This window comes from Pleurodeles waltl, chromosome 1_2, assembly GCF_031143425.1.
Source record: "Pleurodeles waltl isolate 20211129_DDA chromosome 1_2, aPleWal1.hap1.20221129, whole genome shotgun sequence".
Lineage (NCBI taxonomy): Eukaryota > Metazoa > Chordata > Amphibia > Caudata > Salamandridae > Pleurodeles > Pleurodeles waltl.
The window spans coordinates 17,986,115-18,013,344 of NC_090437.1; the positions used below are offsets into that span (position 1 = coordinate 17,986,115).

The 27,230-nt window shown below is 47.8% G+C and overlaps 1 protein-coding gene across 1 annotated transcript in view; it reads right to left on the reverse strand.

The window, feature by feature from the left end:
- The window catches only part of LOC138296500 (poly [ADP-ribose] polymerase tankyrase-1), a 734,848-nt gene that overhangs the window by 223,090 nt on the left and 484,528 nt on the right, over positions 1 to 27,230 (reverse strand). Inside the window, exon 18 of the mRNA XM_069235671.1 lies at positions 20,093 to 20,175. Within this exon, the coding sequence (XP_069091772.1) occupies positions 20,093 to 20,175 (83 nt within the window). The remainder of the gene's footprint in view (positions 1 to 20,092; positions 20,176 to 27,230) is intronic.

Genomic DNA, 27,230 nt, shown 5'->3' on the forward strand with positions numbered 1-27,230 from the left:
ACCTCCTTTGTGCCAACCCAGCAGGACACTCCAGCTAGTGGAGTTGCCCGCCCCCTCCAGCCAGGCCCCACTTTTGGCGGCAAGGCCGGAGAAAATAATGAGAAAAACAAGGAGGAGTCACTGGCCAGTCAGGACAGCCCCTAAGGTGTCCTGAGCTGAAGTGACTAACTTTTAGAAATCCTCCATCTTGCAGATGGAGGATTCCCCCAATAGGGTTAGGATTGTGACCCCCTCCCCTTGGGAGGAGGCACAAAGAGGGTGTACCCACCCTCAGGGCTAGTAGCCATTGGCTACTAACCCCCCAGACCTAAACACGCCCTTAAATTTAGTATTTAAGGGCTACCCTGAACCCTAGAAAATTAGATTCCTGCAACTACAAGAAGGACTGCCTAGCTGAAAACCCCTGCAGCGGAAGACCAGAAGACGACCACTGCCTTGGCTCCAGAAACTCACCGGCCTGTCTCCTGCCTTCCAAAGATCCTGCTCCAGCGACGCCTTCCAAAGGGACCAGCGACCTCGACATCCTCTGAGGACTGCCCCTGCTTCGAAAAGACAAGAAACTCCCGAGGACAGCGGACCTGCTCCAAGAAAAGCTGCAACTTTGTTTCCAGCAGCTTTAAAGATCCCTGCAAGCTCCCCGCAAGAAGCGTGAGACTTGCAACACTGCACCCGGCGACCCCGACTCGGCTGGTGGCGATCCAACACCTCAGGAGGGACCCCAGGACTACTCTAAGACTGTGAGTACAAAAACCTGTCCCCCCTGAGCCCCCACAGCGCCGCCTGCAGAGGGAATCCCGAGGCTTCCCCTGACCGCGACTCTTTGAATCCAAAGTCCCGACACCTGGGAGAGACCCTGCACCCGCAGCCCCCAGGACCTGAAGGACCGGACTTTCACTGGAGGAGTGACCCCCAGGAGTCCCTCTCCCTTGATCAAGTGGAGGTTTCCCCGAGGAACCCCCCCCTTGCCTGCCTGCAGCGCTGAAGAGATCCCGAGATCTCTCATAGACTAACACTGCGAACCCGACGCTTGTTTCTACACTGCACCCGGCCGCCCCCGCGCCGCTGAGGGTGAAATTTCTGTGTGGGCTTGTGTCCCCCCCGGTGCCCTACAAAACCCCCCTGGTCTGCCCTCCGAAGACGCGGGTACTTACCTGCAAGCAGACCGGAACCGGGGCACCCCCTTCTCTCCATTCTAGCCTATGTGTTTTGGGCATCACTTTGAACTCTGCACCTGACCGGCCCTGAGCTGCTGGTGTGGTGACTTTGGGGTTGCTCTGAACCCCCAACGGTGGGCTACCTTGGACCAAGAACTAAGCCCTGTAAGTGTCTTACTTACCTGGTTAACCTAACAAATACTTACCTCCCCTAGGAACTGTGAAAATTGCACTAAGTGTCCACTTTTAAAACAGCTATTTGTGAATAACTTGAAAAGTATACATGCAATTTTGATGATTTGAAGTTCCTAAAGTACTTACCTGCAATACCTTTCGAATGAGATATTACATGTAGAATTTGAACCTGTGGTTCTTAAAATAAACTAAGAAAAGATATTTTTCTATATAAAAACCTATTGGCTGGATTTGTCTCTGAGTGTGTGTACCTCATTTATTGTCTATGTGTATGTACAACAAATGCTTAACACTACTCCTTGGATAAGCCTACTGCTCGACCACACTACCACAAAATAGAGCATTAGTATTATCTCTTTTTACCACTATTTTACCTCTAAGGGGAACCCTTGGACTCTGTGCATGCTATTCCTTACTTTGAAATAGCACATACAGAGCCAACTTCCTACACACACTCAGAGACAAATCCAGCCAATAGGTTTTGTTATAGAAAAATATCTTTTCTTAGTTTATTTTAAGAACCACAGGTTCAAATTTAACATGTAATATCTTGTTTGAAAGGTATTGCAGGTAAGTACATTAGGAACTTTGAATCATTTCAATTGCATGTATACTTTTCAAGTTATTCACAAATAGCTACTTTAAAAGTGGACACTTAGTGCAATTTTCACAGTTCCTGGGGGAGGTAAGTTTTTGTTAGTTTTACCAGGTAAGTAAGACACTTACAGGGTTCAGTTCTTGGTCCAAGGTAGCCCACCGTTGGGGGTTCAGAGCAACCCCAAAGTCACCACACCAGCAGCTCAGGGCCGGTCAGGTGCAGAGTTCAAAGTGGTGCCCAAAACGCATAGGCTAGAATGGAGAGAAGGGGGTGCCCCGGTTCCGGTCTGCTTGCAGGTAAGTACCCGCGTCTTCGGAGGGCAGACCAGGGGGGTTGTGTAGGGCACCGGGGGGGACACAAGCCCACACAGAAATTTCACCCTCAGCAGCGCGGGGGCGGCCGGGTGCAGTGTAGAAACAAGCGTCGGGTTCGCAATGTTAGTCTATGAGAGATCAACGGATCTCTTCAGCGCTGCAGGCAGGCAAGGGGGGCTTCCTCGGGGAAACCTCCACTTGGGCAAGGGAGAGGGACTCCTGGGGGTCACTTCTCCAGTGAAAGTCCGGTCCTTCAGGTCCTGGGGGCTGCGGGTGCAGGGTCTTTTCCAGGCGTCGGGACTTAGGTTTCAGAGAGTCGCGGTCAGGGGAAGCCTCGGGATTCCCTCTGCAGGCGGCGCTGTGGGGGGCTCAGGGGGGACAGGTTTTGGTACTCACAGTCGTAGAATAGTCCGGGGGTCCTCCCTGAGGTGTTGGTTCTCCACCAGCCGAGTCGGGGTCGCCGGGTGCAGTGTTGCAAGTCTCACGCTTCTTGCGGGGAGATTGCAGGGTCTTTAAAGCTGCTCCTTGAAACAAAGTTGCAGTCTTTTTGGAGCAGGTCCGCTGTCCTCGGGAGTTTCTGGTCGTCGTCGAAGCAGGGCAGTCCTCAGAGGATTCAGAGGTCGCTGGTCCCTTTGGAAGGCGTCGCTGGAGCAGAGTTCTTTGGAAGGCAGGAGACAGGCCGGTGAGTTTCTGGAGCCAAGGCAGTTGTCGTCTTCTGGTCTTCCTCTGCAGGGGTTTTCAGCTGGGCAGTCCTTCTTCTTGTTGTCGCAGGAATCTAATTTTCTAGGGTTCAGGGTAGCCCTTAAATACTAAATTTAAGGGCGTGTTTAGGTCTGGGGGGTTAGTAGCCAATGGCTACTAGCCCTGAGGGTGGGTACACCCTCTTTGTGCCTCCTCCCAAGGGGAGGGGGTCACAATCCTAACCCTATTGGGGGAATCCTCCATCTGCAAGATGGAGGATTTCTAAAAGTCAGAGTCACCTCAGCTCAGGACACCTTAGGGGCTGTCCTGACTGGCCAGTGACTCCTCCTTGTTATTCTCATTATTTTCTCCGGCCTTGCCGCCAAAAGTGGGGGCCGGGCCGGAGGGGGCGGGCAACTCCACTAGCTGGAGTGTCCTGCGGTGCTGTGACAAAGGGGTGAGCCTTTGAGGCTCACCACCAGGTGTTACAGCTCCTGCCTGGGGGAGGTGTTAGCATCTCCACCCAGTGCAGGCTTTGTTACTGGCCTCAGAGTGACAAAGGCACTCTCCCCATGGGGCCAGCAACATGTCTCTAGTGTGGCAGGCTGCTGGAACTAGTCAGCCTACACAGATAGTCGGTTAAGTTTCAGGGGGCACCTCTAAGGTGCCCTCTGGGGTGTATTTTGCAATAAAATGTACACTGGCATCAGTGTGCATTTATTGTGCTGAGAAGTTTGATACCAAACTTCCCAGTTTTCAGTGTAGCCATTACGGTGCTGTGGAGTTCGTGTTTGACAAACTCCCAGACCATATACTCTTATGGCTACCCTGCACTTACAATGTCTAAGGTTTTGTTTAGACACTGTAGGGGTACCATGCTCATGCACTGGTACCCTCACCTATGGTATAGTGCACCCTGCCTTAGGGCTGTAAGGCCTGCTAGAGGGGTGTCTTACCTATACTGCATAGGCAGTGAGAGGCTGGCATGGCACCCTGAGGGGAGTGCCATGTCGACTTACTCGTTTTGTCCTCACTAGCACACACAAGCTGGCAAGCAGTGTGTCTGTGCTGAGTGAGAGGTCTCCAGGGTGGCATAAGACATGCTGCAGCCCTTAGGGACCTTCCTTGGCATCAGGGCCCTTGGTACTAGAAGTACCAGTTACAAGGGACTTATCTGGATGCCAGGGTCTGCCAATTGTGGATACCAAAGTACAGGTTAGGGAAAGAACACTGGTGCTGGGGCCTGGTTAGCAGGCCTCAGCACACTTTCAATTGTAAACATAGCATCAGCAAAGGCAAAAAGTCAGGGGGCAATCATGCCAAGGAGGCATTTCCTTACAATTGCCCATTTCCATACTGTTTGTGCAAGATGGGATAGTTGAGGCGATTGTGTCCCCTCCAGTTTTTGAAGATGGTACATGGAAGTCATGTTGTCTGTACGTACCAACACTACCTTGGTGTTGCAAGTGTGGAAGGAATGCTTACATTGCAGGGAAAACTGCTAGGAGTTCTAGGTGATTGATGAGTAAGGACTACAAAGTGACATTCCATAGCACATGGATTGTGAGGTTGTGGAGATGAGCTCCCCAACTAATATGTGAGGCATCTGTAGTGAGAGTGATATGAGGCACGGGGTCTAAAAAGGGCCGCCCTTTCATAAGGTTTGTGGTGTTCCACCATTACTGAGACAGATGCGCTTGGCGGTCCAACAACACTAGATCTTCCAGGTGAACCTGTGCCTGAGACCATTGACGAGACAGGCACTGTTGCAGGGTTTGCATATGAAGTCTGTCCTGTAGAACTTTAACCTTGGAAGAACCTTTCTTACAAATTCACAAAGAAAAACTTGTATTAAGAACTTATCCAACATTCCTTCCAAAAGTAGTTTTACAATTTCATATCAATCAGTCAATAGAATTATCAGTTTTCTTTCCCAAACCAGATTCTGTAGCGGAAAGAGCTCTACACATTCATAGTGTGAAAAGGGCTCTTATGTATTATATAGACAGAACCAAAGACTCTCTGAAAACAAAACAAATTTTTGTGGCCTTTTCAAAGCCCCTTCAAGAAGAAGCTGTACCTTAACCAAGTATATTTAGATGGATAGTGTAGCAAGCTGGCTCTGTATATACTATTTCAAAGTAAGAAATAGTGTGCACAGAGTCCAAGGGTTCCCCTTAGAGGTACAATAGTGTCAAAAGTAGATAATTCTAATGCTCTATTTTGTGGCAGTGTGGTCGAGCAGTATGCTTATCAGAGGGTAGTGTTAAGCATTTGTTGTACACACACAGGCACTGGGTAAGTGACATTTTCCATTCGATAGCAGGTGTAGCTGCAGATACACATGCTGTGCATAGACTACAAAGCAGTAATCCTCCCAAAAGCGGTGGTCAGCCTGTAGGAGTGGAAGTTGTTTGAAATAATGTTCTTAGTACAGCCTGTCCTACTGTGGCTTGTTGTGTTGCTAACACATCTACACAGTAGTGTTTGGTAAACGTATGCGGTGTAGACCAAGTGGCTGCCTTACAAATCTGTGTCATTGGTATGTTACCTAAAAAAGCCAGTGTTGCTCCTTTCTTCCTAGTGGAGTGTGCCTTTGGTATAATGAGTAGCTCTCTTTTAGCTTTTAGGTAACAAGTTTGTATGCCCTGTTTGGATATAGGGTTACCAGCATGGGGTTTTTGGAAAACGACGAACAATTGCTTAGTTTTACGAAATGGTTTTGTTCTGTCTATATAGTACATTACTGCTCTTTTTATGTCTAATTTATGTAGTGCTCTATCTGCTACTGTGTCTGGCTGTGGGAAGAAGACTGGGAGCTCCACAGTTTGGTTTAAATGAAACGGTGAGATGACTTTTGGCAGAAATTTTTGATTTGTGCGGAGAACTATTTTATGTTTGTGTACTTGTATAAAAGGTTCTTCGATAGTGAACACTTGTATTTCACTAACTCTTCGTAGTGAAGTGATGGCTACTAGAAATGCTACCTTCCAAGTTAAGAATAGGATTTGGCAAGAATGCATGGGTTCAGAAGGTGGACCCATGAGTCGTGTAAGTACAATATTAAGGTTCCACGAGGGTACTGGTGGGGTTCTTGGAGGTATGATCCTTTTTAGTCCTTCCATAAAGGCTTTAATAACTGGTATTCTAAATAGTGATTTTGTGTGTTTAATCTGCAAGTAAGCAGAGATTGCAGTGAGATTAATTTTGATGGAAGAAAAAGCGAGATTTGCTTTTTGTAGGTGTAGTAAATAACCAACAATGTCTTGTATGGAGGCATCTAATGGTGCGATTTTGTTTGCTTGGCAGTAGAAAAAAAACCTTTTCCATTTATTAGCATAGCAATGCCTGGTGGTGGGTTTTGTTGTCTGATTAATGACTTCCATACACTCATTTGGAAGATTTAGATAGCCAAACTCTAAGACTTCAGGAGCCAGATTGCTAGGTTGAGCGTTGCTGGATTGGGGTGCCTGATCTGTTGTTTGTGTTGTGTTAACAGATCTGGTCTGTTTGGGAGTTTGATGTGAGGTACTACAGAGAGGTCCAACAGTGTGGTGTACCACAGTCGGCGTGCCCACGTTGGTGCTATGAGTATTAGTTTGAATTTGTTTTGACACAGTTTGTTGACTAGAAAAGGAATGAGTGGGAGAGGGGGGAAAAGCGTAAGCAAGTATCCCTGACCAAGTGATCCATAGAGCATTGCCCTTGGACTGAGGGTGTGGGTAGCTGGACGCAAAGTTTTGGCATTTTGCGTTTTGTTTTGTGGCAAACAGATCTATTTCTGGTGTCCCCCACTGGTGAAAGTATTCTTGTAGTATCTGGGGATGTATTTCCCACTCATGAGTTTGCTGGTGATCTCGACTGAGATTGTCCGCTAATTGATTGTGAATGTCTGGAATATATTGCGCTATTAGGCGAATGTTGTTGTGAATTGCCCAATGCCAAATCTTTTGTGCTAGGAGGCATAGTTGTAATGAGTGTGCTCCCCCTTGTAGGAAGTTGGCTCTGTATGCACTATTTCAAAGTAAGGAATAGTATGCACAGAGTCCAAGGGTTCCCCTTAGAGGTAAGATAGTGGCAAAAAGAGATAATACTAATGCTCTATTTTGTGGTAGTGTGGTCGAGCAGTAGGCTTATCAAAGGAGTAGTGTTAAGCATTTGTTGTACATACACACAGTAAATGAGGAACACACACTCAGAGACAATTCCAGGCCAATAGGTTTTTGTTATAGAAAAATATATTTTCTTAGTTTATTTTAAGAACCACAGGTTCAAATTCTACATGTACTATCTCATTTGAAAGGTATTGCAGGTAAGTACTTTAGGAACTTTGAATAATCACAATAGCATATATACTTTTTACATAAAACACATATAGCTATTTTAAAAGTGGACACTGCAATTTTCACAGTTCCTGGGGGAGGTAAAGTAATGTTAGTTCTTGCAGGTAAGTAAACCACCTACGGGGTTCAAATTGGGGTCCAAGGTAGCCCACCGCTGGGGGTTCAGAGCAACTCCAAAGTCACCACACCAGCAGCTCAGGGCCGGTCAGGTGCAGAGTTCAAAGTGGTGCCCAAAACGCATAGGCTTCAATGGAGAAGGGGGTGCCCCGGTTCCAGTCTGCCAGCAGGTAAGTACCCGCGTCTTCGGAGGGCAGACCAGGGGGGTTTTGTAGGGCACCGGGGGGGACAAAAGTCAGCACAGAAAGTGCACCCTCAGCGGCACTGGGGCGGCCGGGTGCAGTGTGCAAACACGCGTCTGGTTTTCAATAGGTTTCAATGAGAGACCAAGGGGTCTCTTCAGCGATGCAGGCAGGCAAGGGGGGGGCTCCTCGGGGAAGCCACCACCTGGGCAAGGGAGAGGGCCTCCTGGGGGTCACTTCTGCACTGGAGTTCCGATCCTTCAGGTGCTGGGGGCTGCGGGTGCAGGGTCTTTTCCAGCCGTTGGGATTTTAGAGTCAGGCAGTCGCGGTCAGGGGGAGCCTCGGGATTCCCTCTGCAGGCGTCGCTGTGGGGGCTCAGGGTGGACAACTTTGGTTACTCACAGTCTTGGAGTCGCCTGGGGGTCCTCCCTGTAGCGTTGTTTCTCCACCAGTCGAGTCGGGGTCGCCGGGTGCAGTGTTGCAAGTCTCACGCTTCTTGCGGGGATTGCAGGGGTCTTTAAATCTGCTCCTCTGGAAACAAAGTTGCAGTCTTTGTTGAACAGGGCCGCTGTCCTCGGGAGTTTCTTGGTCTTTTGGAAGCAGGGCAGTCCTCGGAGGATTCAGAGGTCGCTGGTCCCAGGGAAAGCGTTGCTGGAGCAGTTTTCTTCTGAAGGAGGGAGACAGGCCGGTAGGGCTGGGGCCAAAGCAGTTGGTGTCTTCTTCTCTGCAGGGGTTTTTCAGCTCTGCAGTCCTCTTCTTCGTAAGTTGCAGGAATCTAAATTCTTAGGTTCAGGGAAGCCCTTCAATACTAAATTTAAGGGCGTGTTTAGCTCTGGGGGGTTAGTAGCCAATGGCTACTAGCCCTGAGGGTGGGTACACCCTCTTTGTGCCTCCTCCCAAGGGGAGGGGGGTCACATTCCTATCCCTATTGGGGGGATCCTCCATCTGCAAGATGGAGGATTCCTAAAAGTCAGAGTCACTTCAGCTCAGGTTGCCTTAGGGGCTGTCCTGACTGGCCAGTGACTCCTCCTTGTTTTTCTCCTTATCTCCTCTGGCCTTGCCGCCAAAAGTGGGGCCGTGGCCGGAGGGGGCGGGCAACTCCACTAGCTGGAATGCCCTGTGGCGCTGGAACAAAGGGGGTGAGCCTTTGAGGCTCACCGCCAGGTGTTACAGCTCCTGCAAGGGGGAGGTGATAGCATCTCCACCCAGTGCAGGCTTTGTTACTAGCCACAGAGTGGCAAAGGCACTCTCCCCATGTGGCCAGCAACATGTCTCGAGTGTGGCAGGCTGCTAAAACCAGTCAGCCTACACAGGTAGTTGGTTAAGGTTTCAGGGGGCACCTCTAAGGTGCCCTCTGGGGTGTATTTCACAATACAATGTACACTGGCATCAGTGTGCATTTATTGTGCTGAGAAGTTTGATACCAAACTTCCCAGTTTTCAGTGTAGCCATTATGGTGCTGTGGAGTTCGTGTTTGACAGACTCCCAGACCATATACACTTATGGCTACCCTGCACTTACAATGTCTAAGGTTTTGCTTAGACACTGTAATGGGACAGTGCTCATGCACTGGTGCCCTCACCTATGGTATATTGCACCCTGCCTTAGGGCTGTAAGGCCTGCTAGAGGGGTGACTTATCTATACTGCATAGGCAGTGTGAGGTTGGCATGGCACCCTGAGGGGAGTGCCATGTCGACTTACTCGTTTTGTCCTCACCAGCACACACAAGCTGGCAAGCAGTGTGTCTGTGCTGAGTGAGGGGTCCCCAGGGTGGCATAAGATATGCTGCAGCGCTTAGAGACCTTCCCTGGCATCAGGGCCCTTGGTACCAGGGTACCAGTTACAAGGGACTTACCTGGATGCCAGGGTGTGCCAATTGTGTAAAACAAAAGTACAGGTTAGGGAAAGAACATTGGTGCTGGGGCCTGGTTAGCAGGCCTCAGCACACTTTCAATTCAAAACATAGCATCAGCAAAGGCAAAAATTCAGGGGGTAACCATGCCAAGGAGGCATTTCCTTACACCCCTTGTTTGTTTAGGTAGTACATTGTTGTCATATTGTCTGTTTTGACGAGAATGTGTTTGTGAGCTATAAGAGGTTGAAATGCTTTTAGTGCTAGGAAGACTGCTAGCAGCTCTAAGTGATTTATGTGTAGTTGTTTCTGTTGACTGTCCCATTGTCCTTGTATATTGTGATTGTTGAGTTGTGCTCCCCACCCAATCATTGATGCATCTGTTTTGAGAATGGCGTGAGGCACAGGGTCTTGAAAAGGTCCCCCTTTGTTTAAATTTACAGGGTTCCACCATTGAAGCGAATAGCGTGTTTGGCGGTCTATCAACACTAGATCTTGGAGTTGACCCTGTGCTTGCGTCCATTGTTTTGCAAGGCACTGCTGTAAGGGCCGCATGTGTACCCGTGCGTTTGGGACAATTGCGATGCATGATGCCATCATGCCTAGAAGTTTCATGACAAATCTGACTGTGTAGTGCTGATTTGGTTGTATCTTTGGTACCATGGTTTGGAATGACTGTAGACTTTGTGGGCTTGGAGTGGCAATTGCTCTTTGAGTGTTGCTCCCAAGTATTGTTGTAGTTGAGATGGTTGCAAGTGTGATTTTTGGTAATTTATTGAGAACCCTAGTGTGTGTAGGATATCTATTACGTACTGTGTGTGGTTTTGACACTGCTGTTGAGTGTTGGCTTTTATTAGCCAATCGTCAAGATATGGGAATACATGCATGTGTTGTATCCTTATGTGGGCCGCTATTACTGCGAGGCATTTTGTAAATACTCTTGGGGCTGTTGTTATCCTGAAGGGTAATACTTTGAATTAGTAATGTTTTCCCTGTATGACAAACCTGAGGTATTTGCTGTGAGATGGATGGATGGGTATATGAAAATACACATCTTTTAGATCCAGTGTTGACATGTATTCTCCCTGTTTTAGTAAGGGGACTACATCGTGTAGTGCGACCATGTGAAAGTGTTCTGATTTGATGAAAAGGTTGAGAGTCCTGAGATCTAAAATTGGTCTTAGTGTTTTGTCCTTTTTGGGAATAAGGAAATATAGGGAATAAACCCCTGTTCCTTTTTGTTGGTGAGGTACTAGTTCTATGGCTTGTTTTGTTAATAGTGCCTGCACCTCTGTTTGTAACATTTCTAAATGTTGCGCCGACAGTTTGTGCGCTCTTAGGGAAATATCTGGAGGAAAATGTGTGAATTCTACACAGTACCCATGTGTCCGTGGTTATGTCTGACTAATGTTTGTGGTAAAATCTCAGTCTTCCTCCCACAGGTGGTGTGTGTTGGGGGAGGTTGACTGGCAAGTCACTGCTTGTTATTAGTGGCCTGCTTAGTGGGCTGAAATTTTCCCCTTGACCATGGGAACTGTCCCCTTAAGGACCCGCGAAACCCCCCTCTCTGATATTGGGATTGGTAGGTGGGTTTTGTCTGAGAGGTGGATGCGAAGGCTGTTGTCTGAAACCCCCCCTATATTGCGGTTTCCTGAATGTCCCTCTATATTGGGACAAGTAGAGCGCGCCCATGGCTTTGGCCGTATCAGTGTCCTCCTTCATTTTCTCGATGGCTGTGTCCACTTGTGGTCCAAACAGTTGTTGTTGATTGAATGGCATGTTAAGTACTGCCTGTTGTATCTCTGGTTTGAACCCTGAGGATCTTAGCCAAGCGTGTCGTATAATTATGACTGTTGTGTTCACTGTTCTTGCGGCAGTGTCAGCGGAATCTAATGCCGAACGTATGTGATTGTTTGATATGGCCTGTCCCTCCTCTACCACTTGCTGAGCCCGTTTTTGGTATTCCTTGGGGAGATGTTCGATGATATCACTCATCTCGTTCCAATGAGCTCGTTCATATCGTGCGAGGAGGGCTTGAGAATTTGCAATGCGCCACTGATTGGCAGCTTGTGACGCTACTCTTTTTTCTGCTGCGTCGAACTTTCTATTCTCCTTATCTGGAGGTGGTGCGTCTTAAGATGACTGCGAGTTGGCTCTCTTTCTCGCAGCTCCAACCACTACAGAGTCTGGGGGCAGCTGCTGTGTAATGAACACTGGGTCTGACGGTGGTGGCTTGTATTTCTTTTCGACCCGTGGTGTAATGGCTCTTCCTGTCACGGGCTCCTGGAAGACTTGTTGGGCGTGTTTAAGCATGCCTAGAAGCATAGGCAGAGTTTGGTAGGAAGCATGCGTGGAGGCCAAGGTATTGAAGAGAAAATCGTCCTCCAATGGCTCTGAGTGCATGCTTACATTATGGAATGCAGCAGCCCTTGCCAAGACTTGGGTGTATGAAGTACTGTCTTCGGGTGGAGAGGGTTTCTAAGGGTAGCACTCAGGGCTATTGTCCGACACAGGGTGATCGTAGAGGTCCCAGGTGTCTGCATCCTCTTGCGACTGCACAGTGTGTGTGGGTGACTGTGCATTGGGCGTGGCAAGAGGTGACGCAGTTCTTTGTGGTGAATGTGGAGGAGAAACTTCTGGTGAAAAATGGCGAGTGGGCGATTTTTCCCTGGGCACTTTAGCCTTTGGCTGTTCAGTCTCTGATCGTCCCTGGAAAGCCAGTTCTCTTTTTAATTTGAGAGGAGGGGCAGGTTGGATCTTCGCAGTATCCTTACAGATCTGTACCCTTGCCTGTGTTTCGTCAAACTCTTCCATCTGAAGTTCCTCCTCAAATCTGTCTCTCCTTTAGTTGTTTAGAGAGTCCATGTTCCTCGGTGTACGAGGCTTTTTTCGGCACCAAAATGCCCATGCTGATGGAAGGCCTCGACTCCGAAAGATGTCGATGTCGAGTTTTTTAGATGACGGGTTCTTGGCTCGAGTCCGAAGACTTTGGCACGATTTTGGCCTTTCTCGGTGCCGAAGGTGTTGCTTGTTCACCGCTTTGTTTTTTATGGGTCGAGCCATGGCCTTCAGGCAGTGGCGTCCCCGAGGCCTTATGCTTTTTAGGCTGACTGTGGGCTTGGGTCGGGGCAGGCGAACTCACGTGTTGGCCTGCTGTAGGCGGTCTGTCTGCGTCGGAGTCGTCAGAGTCCAAACCTTGGATGGAGCTAGCCATCTCCTCTTCTTCGACATCTAGGTGTTCTGAACTTTGACACCATTTGCATCCGCCTCGCCCTTCGATCCCTCAAGGTCTTTTTCGATCAAAAGGAGTTGCAGGCCTCGCAAGTATCTTCCTTGTGCTCCGGTGACAAACACAGATTACAGACCCGATGTTGGTCTGTATAGGGATACGTAGCGTGGCACTGTGGGCAGAAACGGAAAGGGGTCCGGACCATTAGGCTTCGACGTCTTCTGTTGTCGGGCCGACTAGGCCCCGGCTGGTGCAGAAGCCCCCAAGGGCCACCGAAGCTGTGTATATCGGTGTCGATGCAAGATGTTTCCCGATCGCAAACAAAACCAACGCTTTTCGGTGAGTTTTAGTCTTTTCCCGATTTGAATAACGGAGAGAAGAGGAACACGTCCGAACCCGATGGCGGAAAGAAAACAATCTAACATGGAGTCGATGGCCATGCGCAATGGAGCCGAAGAGGAGGAGTCACTCGATCCTGTGACTCGAAAACACTTCTCAGAAGAAAAACAACTTGTAACACTCCGAGCCCAACACTAGATGGCAGATGTATGCATAGCATGTGTAACTGCAGCTACACATGCCATCGAACATATAGATATATATACTCAAACACACACACACCCCACTCCCCCCCCACCCTTAAGCATCAGGTGACAGTGAATGCTATGGTTAACTTTTGCATGGATATCATTTGCTCCACTGATCAGAAAATATGTGCAAATCCCATTAAAAGCTACAAGAATAGCTGTTCATAACAACAATTCCTGAGCTATAGTAGGATAGTAGATCATCATTTGGGTAGATCGGCGTCCACCGCAAATGGTAAGGCCGCTACCCGGTAGATGTCACACAAATTAAATACAACAAACATGATTTTAATCCCTGGTAATGTGACACAAAGCAGCCAATCTTAATATCAGTGTGTAAAGTATTTAAGCAGCGCATACACTGGATGAAAAGTGAGACACAAAAATCCACCACCAACTGTAAAACAAGGAGAAACTTTTAGGAGTAAAATAGGACGAAAACAACAAAAAAAACTAAAGCAGTAATCTTAGATATGATTTTTTAATTATTTAAGGGAACATAGCTTCAAAAAGCACAATGCACCAACAATAGTTTATGGAATCAGCAGACCAGGATGTAGGAGCTGATTGTGGTGGGACCCTGGTCATATCCACGCAGATTGGTGGCAAGTATGCAAGTCAAAACATTTTTTTTTTAAAGTTCCAAAATCCCAATTGTAAGAAAATGCCTCCTTGGCATGGTTACCCCCTGACTTTTTGCCTTTGCTGATGCCAAATTATGATTTGAAAGTGTGCTGAGGCCTGCTAACCAGGCCCCAGCACCAGTGTTCTTTCCCTAACCTGTACTTTTGTTTCCACAATTGGCACACCCTGGCATCCAGGTAAGTCCCTTGTAACTGGTACCCCTGGTACCAAGGGCCCTGATGCCAGGGAAGGTCTCTAAGGGATGCAGCATATCTTATGCCACCCTGGGGGACCCCTCACTCAGCACAAACACAATGCTTGCCAGCTTGTGTGTGCTGGTGGGGAGAAAATGACTAAGTCGACATGGCACTCCCCTCAGGTTGCCATGCCAACCTCACACTGCCTATAGGTATAGATAAGTCACCCCTCTAGCAGGCCTTACAGCCCTAAGGCAGGGTGCACTATACCATAGGTGAGGGCATATGCGCATGAGCACTATGCCCCTACAGTGTCTAAGCAAAACCTTAGACATTTTAAGTGCAGGGTAGCCATAAGAGTATATGGTCTGGGAGTCTGTCATGCACGAACTCCACAGCACCATAATGGCTACACTGAAAACTGGGAAGTTTGGTATCAAACTTCACAGCACAATAAATGCACACTGATGCCAGTGTACATTTTATTGTAAAATACACCCCATCTTAGAGATGCCTCCTGAAACCTTAACCGACTACCAGTGTGGGCTGACTAGTTTCAGCAGCCTGCCACACACCAGACATGTTGCTGGCCACATGGGGAGAGTGCCTTTGTCACTCTGTGGCTACTAACAAAGCCTGTACTGGGTGGAGGTGCTTCTCACCTCCCCCTGCAGGAACTGTAACACCTGGCAGTGAGCCTCAAAGGCTCAACCTCCTTTGTTACAGCACCCTAGGGCACTACAGCTAGTGGAGTTGCCCGCCCCCTCCGGCCACGGCCCCACTTTTGGCTGCAAGGCCGGAAGAGATAATGAGAATAACAAGGAGGAGTCACTGGCCAGTCAGGACAGCCCCTAAGGTGTCCTGAGCTGAGGTGACTCTGACTTTTAGAAATCCTCCATCTTGCAGATGGAGGATTCCCCCAATATGATTAGGGATGTGCCCCCCCTCCCCTCAGGGAGGAGGCACAAAGAGGGTGTAGCCACCCTCAGGGCTAGTAGCCATTGGCTACTAACCCCCCAGACCTAAACACACCCCTAAATCGAGTATTTAGGGGCTCCCAGAACACAGCAAGATAGATTCCTGCAACCTAAGACGAAGAAGGACTGCTGAGGTGAAAAACCTGCAGAGAAGATAGAGACACCAACTGCTTTGGCCCCAGCCCTACCAGCCTGTCTCCCCACTTCAAAAGAACTGCTCCAGCGACGCATTCCACAGGGTCCAGCGACCTATGAAGCCTCAGAGGACTACCCTGCATCTAAAAGGACCAAGAACTCCCAAGGACAGCGGCTCTGCTCCAAGAAAGAAGCATCTTTGCAACAAAGAAGCAACTTTGAAAGAACACACGTTTCCCACCGGAAACATGAGACTTTGCACTCTGCACCCGACGCCCCCGGCTCGACTTGTGGAGAACAATCACTTCAGGGAGGACTCCCCGGTGACTGCGAGCCCGTGAGTAGCCAGAGTTGACCCCCCTGACCCCCCACAGCGACGCCTGCAGAGGGAATCCAGAGGCTCCCCCTGACCGCGACTGCCTGCTTCCAAGACCCGACGCCTGGTAAGGACACTGCACCCGCAGCCCGCAGGACCTGACTGATCCGACCTCCAGTGCAGGAGCGACCCCCAGGTGGCCCTCTCCCCTTGCCCAGGTGGTGGCTACCCCGAGGAGCCCCCTCCTTGCCTGCATCGCTGAAGAGACCCCTAGGTCTCCCATTGGATTACATTGCAAACCCGACGCCTGTTTGCACACTGCACCCGGCCACCCCCGTGCCGAGGGTGTACTTTTTGTGTGGACTTGTGTCCCCCCCCGGTGCCCTACAAAACCCCCCTGGTCTGCCCTCCGAAGACGCGGGTACTTACCTGCTGACAGACTGGAACCAGGGCACCCCCTTCTCCATTGAAGCCTAGCGTTTTGGGCACCACTTTGACCTCTGCACCTGACCGGCCCTGAGCTGCTGGTGTGGTAATTTTGGGGTTGCTCTGAACCCCCAGAGGTGGGCTACCTTGGACCCAACTTTGAACCCTGTAGGTGGTTTACTTACCTGCAAAACTAACAAACACTTACCTCCCCCAGGAACTGTTGAAAATTGCAAGTGTCTAGTTTTAAAATAGCTTATTGCCATTTGTGTGAAAACTGTATATGCTATTTTTCTAATTCAAAGTTCCGAAGTGAAATACCTTTCATTTAAAGTATTACTTGTAAATCTTGAACCTGTGGTTCTTAAAATAAACTAAGAAAATATATTTTTCTATACAAAAACCTATTGGCCTGGAATGGTCATTGAGTGTGTGTTCCTCATTTATTGCCTGTGTGTGTACAACAAATGCTTAACACTACCCTCTGATAAGCCTACTGCTCGACCACACTACCACAAAAATAGAGCATTAGAATTCTCTTTTTACCACTATCTTACCTCTAAGGGGAACCCTTGGACTCTGTGCATGCTATTTCTTACTTTGAAATAGTACATACAGAGCCAACTTCCTACACCAATGCAGAAAGAAATTTTGGCACTTCTCTGAACAAAATGTTAAAAATTCTTCGAAGTCTCAACTTAGAAAAGTACTTTGTCACTTTTGATAAAAATCCTTCCTGAGAGGGCTGCTGCTGCTGTGGAACTGAAGTCCGGATACATGAAGCAGTTTGGTCCCGCTGGAGCTTTTTTGCTGGGAGTTTCATATGTTCAAAATCAGGGGGCTAGGAGCCCTGAGCAGGACAAAGCTGAATCTGACGCCGTGAAACTGGCAGTCAGATACTTTTCCCAGCAGCTTCACCTGATGCTCTGAAGGAGACGTTTTCAAATGTTTCTAAACTGCCCAAACACCACAGGTATCAACATCTAAGGGTCACAAGATGTCAAGGAAGGGCACCTTACACAAAAGGTCCAGACCATGTCCAGTTGCCACTGGTCAGCTGGGTACTTCAGTAAAACAAAAAAAACAAAAAAGACTCTTGCAGCTTGTGTTTCTACAGCCACAAAGTAGGTCAGCCATCTGACCCTTTAAAGTCCACAACCTTGCCCTGGGTAGAAGAGGACGCAGGTCCAGTCCTTCTGGGTTTCTCCGAGGTCACAGGCTGCAGGTCCTGTCCTCTTCTTATTCAAGGGTTCAAGCTGCTGTTCTCTGGCAAAACAAGGTAGGCCTGAAGCCATGTTTTTACTACCACTGTAGTGGATGGTACAACAGGTGTTGCAGCCCACAAAAGGCAACTTTACATGCCATAGGTTTATTTCTACACCATAAACTAGGACCTTATAGGCAGGGCCACTGGAATTATGAAACTGTGTAGCTACTGCTATTTTCACATAATTATATGCCACATAATTCATAATTTGCTGCATTATCTGCAGATTTTACCATAAAACATTTTGCTTCTAGCTCAAACAGTTCAAACGTTACTAAAACAAAACAGTGACAAGTGTTTCCGCGCAGTGGAATGCCCTTTGCAAAGCTGAACTGGTCATATTTCTGTTGCTTATTGCTATATTTGGGTACTAAATTGGTACTAATGAGTGTAGGAAGATGGCCAAGTGAATGGTGGATACCTAGGGTGTTACACCTTATACTGGGTCCAAGCAAGCCCCAATTAGTTAGTGTTACAGGTCTAGACAGCCAGGGCTCTCTAGGGTAGTTACGGTGAGCAGCCAAAACCTATCTAGAAGGCATTTGAAGCACTTGCAGTACCACAGTACTCACACAGTAACTTATTAAACATGAAAGGAACCACACAGTGTTGCAAAAAAAGGTACTTTATTACAGGCACACCAAACTAGACTACCATTGGTATACCTCCCTTTGGAGGTATGTACACAGAAGATATACACAGGTACGTACTCGAGAAAAGCATAAATTAGCAGGGGTCCCTGCTCTGGAGTGCAATTGGACAATGGAAAGGGAAGTGACCACTCCCATGTCCATCACCACCCTAGGGGTGGTGTCCAGAGCTCCTCCAGGTGGCCACTTGATTTTGCCATCTTGAATCCAAGGTGGACAGAGACCCCTCTGAGCATCTGAGTGGCCAGGTCAGACAGGTGACGTCACAGCCCCCTCCCAATCGGTGGTGACCCTGCGAGGTGACCACCCCCAGCTGGCTATTTGGGGTCTCCCTCCAGGGTGGGTTTCAGATTTGACGTGCAAGATTCCAGCAGGACCCCTCTGCATCATTTACTTCATCTTCTGGCCCGACACTGCGAATGGACCATCCAAGAACAGACAATCTGCAACTCCAGCGATGGCTCCCCTCTGCAACATTGTTTCGCCGGCTCCTTCCAGCAACTGCAACATTTCCCTGGCTGTGCATCCTCTGAGGGTGACAAGTCTTCAGCCTGCACAAGAACCAAGAAGGAATCTCCCTTGGAGTGAAGGAGTCATTCTTCTGCATCCACAGGCACCAACTGCAACGAAGACCGGCTGCGTGGATCCTGCAATACAGGTGGTGGTGGTCCCCCTGGTCCTCTCTACCAGCTGTCCAACTTGGGAGACGGTAAGCACTCCTTGCAGGACAATACCCTGTGCACCGCAACTCTTGCAGCTAGTTTGTTCCTCCTTCCCCTGCAAAGCGCATTTTCCTGCCTGCTGCTCCAGTGACATGGGACTCCTCTTCAGGTGTGCTGAGCAGGCATCATTGCGGCTCCTGTGTCTGCTGCCCGTGGGTCGCCTGTGGGGGCTGCCTCCTCTTCTTGTGACTCTCCCAGCTGCTGAGGGTCACCTTGGGCTCTCCTCCATGGGTCGAGTTCTCTGGGCATGCTGGTCCTCTACAGCATTGCAAAACCTTCTTCACCGGCTCTTGCATTTGCCAAGGCTTGTTGGTGGTTTTTCCAACACCACTGACTGATTGCATCGTGCCCACCGATGTGGGCCATCACTTCTGGAACTCATCTTCTGCTCCTGTGCTGCTCTGCTGACTTTCTCCATCCAACGTCGACATGGTCCTGCATCCACAGAAGGGTAGGTTGTGGCTCCTGCCACAGCTTGACACTCCAACTAGAACTGGACTTGGTCCCCTTCTTTTGCAGGTCCTCTTCTGACAGGATCCACCTTTGGTTTCTTCCAGTCTTGTCTGGGTCTTGCACAGTCTTTTTCCAGTCTTTTTCCAAAATTCTCCTGTGGATTTGGGGGAAAACCAGGTACTTATCTCTTCTCTCCTGGACACTGGGGGTCTCCCTGGTACTCACCTTTTAGGGTTCCTAGTTTCTCCAGTTCCCTTCTACCGATTCCACTTCCTTGGGTCGGGGACTGCCTTTCACATTCCACTTATTTAGTATACGTATGGTTTGGTCTCCCCTCCTAGGGCCTTCACAATTTTCTACTGATTTTACTGTGTGCTATCGCTTTCTATGCTAACCACTGACTTCTAATGTGTATATAATAGTGTGTTTACTTACCTCCTATTGGAGTTGTGGCTATTCAGTATTTTAGTATGTGTGTTACTATAATAAAGTACCTTTATTTTTGTAACACTGTTTGGTTATTTCATGTGTTTAAGTGCTGCGTGACTGTAGTAGTATTGCATAAGCTTTGCATGTCTCCTAGATAAGTCTTGGCTGCTCAGCCACAACTACTTTTAGAGAGCCCTGGCTTCCTACACACTGCCTACTCATCACTAATAGGGGATAAGGTGATATCATATGTGCTCACCACACACAAGGCCAGCTTCCTACAATGGCAATCAAGTTTTCAATTTAGACATGTTTTGTGTGAGAGCACATATACTAGGCACTGGATAACAGTGTCCCCAGTGTAAGAGTTGAAGATTACCAGCAGGTGTGCCACTAGAAATAAGAAGTAAAAGAGCTAACTTTGTAACAGCTATCCAAATGTTTTTTAGCAATTTACAAAGACACTTGGATTTTTAGCAAAGCAGAAGAGCATTCCAAAAAACACCACAAATAAGAAAACATTTATGGACATATATTCCACAATATTTGTATTTGTTACTGACGTGTTTTTCATATTAACAAAAAATTGCTGTTCAGACCAACACATACACATATTATAAAAAAAAGTATAAGTGTCTCCTACCTGTTCTGTTTCAAAGATGTCCCGAAGGTGTTCCAGGCCAAGACTTTTCAGAAATTGATTGATGTTTATGTCAAGAGCAGTGACTGAAAGAAAAGAAGCTAGATTCAATATTTATTTTACTTTGGGTGCAAACACCTCGCTCCAAAAAGCAAGTCAGTATAATTCAATGACTCAAGCTACAGATTCTCACTGTAGATGGGAACTTAAAAGTCAGAATCAGCTCATTGGATGACTGGTCTAAAGTCAAGGAATGGTACTGAGAATCTAACTGTTCTGGAAGCAGGATAGTATTCAAGAGGAAGGAGGGTTCCTCCTTCCTACAACACTGAGTTTTTATGGAATTATCTTTAAAGAGACTGTTCACTGTTGTGGACGGCCTTACCTAAATGAAACAAGGAATGGTTTCTTACCTGTAACTCCAGTTCTCTCGTAGGGGTATTTCCATGATAGTCATAAGCACTGAATAGTTCTGCGCGCCTGCGGGGACCCCGGGGCACTGATCTGAAATGTATTCTTAAGTGCAGATAGCAGCCCTTTTTTAAAAAAGGCCTGTAAAAACCACTTAAGAATAACAGTGTGCAGCCTATGTGAAGAGCTACACAGACCAAATTGTTGTAGAGAACGATAGCTGTAGTGTAAATACATCTTCAAAATTACATTTATTCCAGAAATGTAATAAAAAATACATTCTCAAACTTTATTTACACTTCCAAAAGAGAGTAAAACAATGCAGGGCAGTGTAGCCCATAGGCTGCCATTATACAGGATGTAAATAGAGCTGTGCCTTTAAGAGAACAAAGTCTTCCTGTATCCCATCATGCACAGCAAAAGGCAGTTGCTTCAGTTCTTTTTTTTTTTTTTTTTTTTGGAGGCTTATAACCTGACATGAAGGAACCAAACCACTCGATGTAGAACCAACATCGATATTAGTATGGCAACTTTTCCTATGTTAGCTCCACCGAGGAGGAGGGAGGGTTGCTTATGACTATCATGGAAATACCCCTACGAGAGAACTGGAGTTACAGGTAAGAAACCATTACTTCTCTCGTAGGGGATTTCGATGTATATTCATAAGCACTGAATAGACTAGCAAGCCCAGCCCCATAACCGCGGTGGAGTAGACAGACATACTGAAAACAAGAATCATGCAAATAGATTTTTGAGCGAGGCCTGTCCAACCTGCGCATCTGCCCTAGCATCTGTATCAAGGCAGTAATGCTGTGTAAAGGTATGGACCGATTTCCAAGTAGCCGCCTTGCATATCTCTGCCAAAGGGATATTTCTCATTAAGGCCGCAGTAGCTGCCTTCCCTCTAGTAGAATTGCCCTTTGGCTTGCCATCAAGAGATTTAGTTGCTAACTGGTAACACAACACTATACATGAAACAATCCATCTGGATAAAGATTGTTTAGACGTGCCCAACCCTGTCCTAACTGGGCCATAGTTAACAAAGAGCTGCTGTGATTTACGCAAGCATTTTGTCCTGTCCAAGTAAAACTTCAAAACCCTCTTTACGTCCAGAGAATGCAGGGTTCTCTCGGCAGGGGTAGTTGGATTTTGAAAGAAAGTTGGTAATGAAATAGTTTGATTCACATGAAAGTCAGAAACGACTTTTGGTAAAAAAAATTGATGCGTCCTCATCACTACTTTTGCAGAATGAAAAACCGTGTAGGGTTCTTGAGCGCAAAGGGCCTGGATCTCACTGACCCTACGCGCTGATGTGATTGCAACCAGAAAAGCAGTTTTCCACGTAAGGTGTTGGAGTGATGCTTTATGTATTGGTTCAAACGGAGGTAGCATCAGACGCGAGAGGACAATATTCAGTTCCCATGGAGGAGATGGTCTCCTCATGGGAGGGAAGACCTTTTTCAAGCCCTCCAGGAAGTCCTTGATGATTGGAATCCTAAAGAAGGAGGGTTGAGAGGGGCTCTTTCTATATGCCGTTAGAGCCGCCAGGTGCACTTTTATTGATGACAGTTGTAATCCAGATTTTGCCAAACTTAACAAGTATGGCAGGATAGTTTCCTCTCCGCAGGATATTGAGTCAACGTTGTTGTCCAAGCACCACACACAAAACCTTTTCCACTTGCATGCATAAGCCGACCTTGTGGAAGGGCGCTTTGCTTCCCTTAGGATTTCCATGCAGTCCTGAGGTAGGTTCAAGTGTCCATATTGCACAAACTCAGGAGCCATGCTGCCAAACTCAACGATGAGAGGTTGGGATGAGATATCTGCACTCGGAACTTCGTGAGAAGGTCCGGGCGATGAGGCAGCCTGAAGTGTGGCTTGAGTGACCGGTGAAGGAGGTCTGGAAACCACCATTGGCGTGGCCATTCTGGGGCAATTAGAATCATCTTGGTGTGAGCATTGGATAGCTTCTGGAGGACTGCCGGTATCAGGGGAAGCGGTGGAAAGGCGTAAAGAAATGCTCCTGACCAGCTTATCCACAGGGCATTCCCCAGCGTCCCTGGATGGTAATATCTGGAGGCGAAGTTTTGGCATTTTTTGTTTTCTGGGGTTGCGAATAGGTCTATAGAGGGGGTACCCTACACTGCAAAAATGGAACAGACGTCGTCGTCGTGTAATACCCATTCGTGGTTCTCGTCCATTACGCGGCTGAGGGCATCCGCCTGAACATTCTTTATGCCCGGAAGGTGAGTTGCCACTAACGACAGGTTCCTGGCTAGAAGCCAATGCCAGATTGTTTGAGCCTCTCTCGATAATATCCTTGACCTGGTGCCTCCTTGTTTGTTTACGTAATACATGGTGGCCACGTTGTCCGTCTGGAGTAGGAGAGTTTCTGTCCTCAGAGATGGTAGGAAGGCCTTGAGCGCAAGATGGACTGCGCGAAGCTCCAACAGGTTGATATGATACAGACGCTCTCTCTGTGACCACTTGCCTTGGACTCAAAGGTGATCCATATGCGCTCCCCATCCGAGCAGCGATGCGTCTGTTACCATGGTTTGAGCTGGAGGCTGTTGTTGGAAAGGAATCCCCACCAGGAGATAGTTGGGTGAACACCACCACTTGAGGGATTGCAGGGCGTGGGGAGAAAGGAGGACTCTGCTCTCCCAATCGTCCATCAGTTGGCACCATTGATCCTCCAGGCCTTCCTGCAAGGGTCTCATATGGAGGCGAGCATTGGGAAAGAGGTGGATGCAAGACGCCATCGAGCCTAGTAGAGAGGATATTGCCATTGCAGTGGTCTGAGGTGTTCTCTCGAGCTGCTGGCATTTTTGGAGAATCGATAACCGTCGTTCCTCCGAAGGCAACACCTTTCCTTGTTTGGTATCTATAATGGCCCCTAAGTAATGCAGCCTCTGAACAGGTGTTGCTGTGGACTTGAGAAGATTGACTTGAAGACCCAGGCTCTGGAGAAGATGTTGAGACCAGTTGAAATGTTGTTGAGCCTCTAGATAGGTGGAGGCCTTTATGAGCCAATCGTCTAGATAGGGGTAGACGAATATTCGATGCTTCCTCCGCCATGCATTTGGAAAAAGTTCTCGGTGCTGATTTGAGGCCGAAGGGTAGAACTGCAAATTGGTAATGACTTTTGCCGGCGATGAACCTTAGAAATTTTCGATGTTTCTCGCTCACCGAAATGTGAAAATAAGCATCGCGAAGGTCGATCGCGCAGAGCCAGTCGCCCTGACGAAGTTGAGGGTAAATTTGGTGCAAGGATAGCATCCTGAATTTTTCTCTGCGAATCCACTTGTTTGCTATCCTTAGGTCTAGAATGGGACGAAACTCTTGTTTGTCCTTCTTTGGTACCAGAAAATACCTCGAGTAAATCCCCTTTCCGTGTTGATTGATTGGGACGGGCTCTATTGCTCTCTTTTGTAATAGGGTTGCTACTTCTAACTGAAGAGCTTCGAGGTGGTGGCTGACTGGTTTGGGTGGAACAGATGGAGGAGGACTGATGAATCTGAGCATGTAACCATTCCGCACAATATTCAATACCCAGGTGTCTGATGTGATGCGTAGCCACTCGTCCAGATGATTTGAGATACTTCCCCCTACCGGAGTGGATAACGGAGGAGGGGGAAGCGAAGATTCAGGGCTTAGACGCGGGAGCCTGGCGAGTTGTCTGGGTTTGCGGTGTGGAACGACACCTTGTCGACTTTCGCTGTGTCGAGAAGGTTCTTTGATGCGGTTGTTGCTGCTGGGGTCGTGAAGCCGTCCACTGCGGCGTCTGATACCTGTGAGTGAATAGCCTTCGTTGGTAGGGACGGAATACTTTTAGTTGTTCCCTTGGTCGTTCGATGCCCACCGCTTTTAAAGTGTCTAGCTCAGATTTCATTCTCAACATCTCGTCATCGGCATGAGAGCCAAACAAGGTGGAGCCTGAGAATGGTAAATTTTGAATTCTCTGCTGTGCCTCTTGTTTGAGAGATGTCAAGCGTAGCCAAGCGTGTCGTCTCAAGGCTACTCCATGAGCGTAGTTATGTGCCGATAGCACCGAAGAGTCAGCAGCAGCACTTATCACCTGGTTGGAGACCATGGCACCTTCACCCATGATCTCCTCTTTTGTCTTTAGGTAGATGCTCCGCAAACTGTAGCATAGAGTCCCAAAGAGCACGATCATATCTACCTAATAAAGCAGTAGCACTGGCTGCTTTCATTGTGATGGCTGCGGTAGAGCATACTTTACGACCTGCGGCATCGATCTTTCTGCTCTCCTTGTCCGGAGGCGAGGAGGAAGACGGAGATGTACAGTGTAACTTCTTTGCCGCTACTATAACCACCGAGTCCGGCACTGGATCCGACCTTAAGAATAGAGGGTCTTGCTCCGGTGAGCGATACTTTTTTACAAGCTTTGAAGGAGCAGTCTTTGTTGTGGCCGGTGTCAGAAATATATCCATTGCCGGTTCAAGACGACCCGGGACCAGTGGAAGTAAAGGTCTTGAGGATGTTCTCTGGTGTAAAGTCTCGAAAATCACCAAGGTCGTTGGAGCGGGTACCGCCAGCGGGATGTTTAGTTTGGTAGCCCCGCGTACTAGGACCTCTTGGAAGGTGTTCACGTCAAATATGGGGGACACTCTCTGAGCCGGTGAGTCCAACAGGGTTGGAGAGTAATCCTGTGTGGAAGAAGAAGAATGTCTCGACGTCGATGCCCTCGACGTCGTCGGAGACCTATGTCTTTTATGAGCAGGTCTAGCAGATGTTCCAGAGGAAACAGGGAGAGCCCTGGTAGAAGACTGACCTTCTCCTCGCTCTGTGGCAGATTGGCCACTTCTCCTTTCCTCTCTTGCCTGAAGTCGAATTTTCTCCCTATCGCGAACAGTTCTTCTGGAGAAAGTTCTACAGATGTCACAGGAGTCAGGTTTGTGACTGATGGTAGGCAAATTATACAGACCTGGTGTGGGTCTGTTTTAGCCTTTTTTCTGCTACAAGAAGGGCATTTGTCAAAAAGTGAAGGCATTCTAAAGATAGAAAACCCTTACATTTCTGTCAGAACTTGACAGGAAAGGCTAGCAAATGTTCACTCAAGATGATAGACGTCGAGTGAAATTGAAATTCAAATGGTTTTAATTGAATTTTCTGTCAAAAAAGCTTTGTGAGGTAGAGCTCAGTGCTTCAGGGTCCTGTCAGAAGGAGCCGGAAAAAAGAACTGAGGCAACTGCCTTTTGCTGTGCATGATGGGATACAGGAAGACTTTGTTCTCTTAAAGGCACAGCTCTATTTACATCCTGTATAATGGAAGCCTATGAGCTACACTGCCCTGCATTGTTTTACTCTCTTTTGGAAGTGTAAATAAAGTTTGAGAATGTATTTTTTATTACATTTCTGGAATAAATGTAATTTTGAAGATGTATTTACACTACAGCTATCGTTCTTTCCAACAATTTGGTCTGTGTAGCTCTTCACATAGGCTGCACACTGTTATTCTTAAGTGGTTTTTACAGGCCTTTTTTAAAAAAGGGCTGCTATCTGCACTTAAGAATACATTTCAGATCAGTGCTCCGGGGTCCCCACAGGCGCGCAGAACTATTCAGTGCTTATGACTATACATGGAAATCCCCTACGAGAGAACACTGGTTTATCACTGAAGCCTTGACCATAAATAGTTTGGGCTCCAGCCTTATCATGGGTTTCAGTAAATTTCATATCATCCATAAGCACAGAAAATTACATCAATAGTTTTCTCATCATTCTTCTGTACAATCAAATCAAATCAAATCAGGATCTATAAAGCACAACTACTCACAAGTAAGAGTCTCAAGGCGCTAATTCTACATGACCTGCCTAAGGTGCACCTATTAACGCTGCAGGGCAGGCTGCAGTCCTATCCACGTGCAACCGTGCATGTGTGCTTTGCCACCCCCATGTACATTGATGCTACACCATGGATGACACACCTTCTTTCATAGACCTGGCCTTAGCCTGCAGAGTCCTTTGGAAATGTATTTCAGAGGCCCACCTCCTGCTGGGTCTGGGATTTCGTGCAATCCTTCCTAATACAAGGGACTTGATGATGAGATTGTAAGGAACCCACCTACTATCTGGAGCCTTGCAGCTCAAGTTGTAGAAATGAGTTGAATTTCACCTGGAGATTTCCCCGCCCCCATTAACACAACGGACCTCATTGTTTAAATGACTCAATACATCATTACGTTCCACCTTGTATCCTACGCAGCACACAGGACCTCGTGCTGCTTGAGGCGTCTGTGCATCGCAAGTGACCTGTAGGAAGCACACGTTACTTACATTCAGGCAACACACTGAAGCTTCTTAATGGCATACCCTGCATTCCATGGTACTAAAATAACTTAATGCAGCCTAGCCCCCCCCTTCTTTCATAGGCCTGGCCTTAGCCTGCAGAGTCCTTTGGAAATGTATTTTAGAGGCCCACCTCCTGTCTGGTCTGGGACTTTGTGCATTCCTTCCTAACACAAGGGACCTGATGATGAGATGTAAGGGACCCACATACTATCTGGGGCCTTCCCTTACAGCTCTAGTAGTAGAAGGGAGTTGGATTTCACCTGGAGACCCCCCCCCACCCCTGTTAACACAAGGGACCTCATTGTGTTACTGACTCAATACATCATTACGTCCCACATTGTTTTCTATGCGGCACACAGGACCTCATGTTGCTTGAGGCGTCCGTGCATCGCAAGTCACCTGTAGGAAGCACATA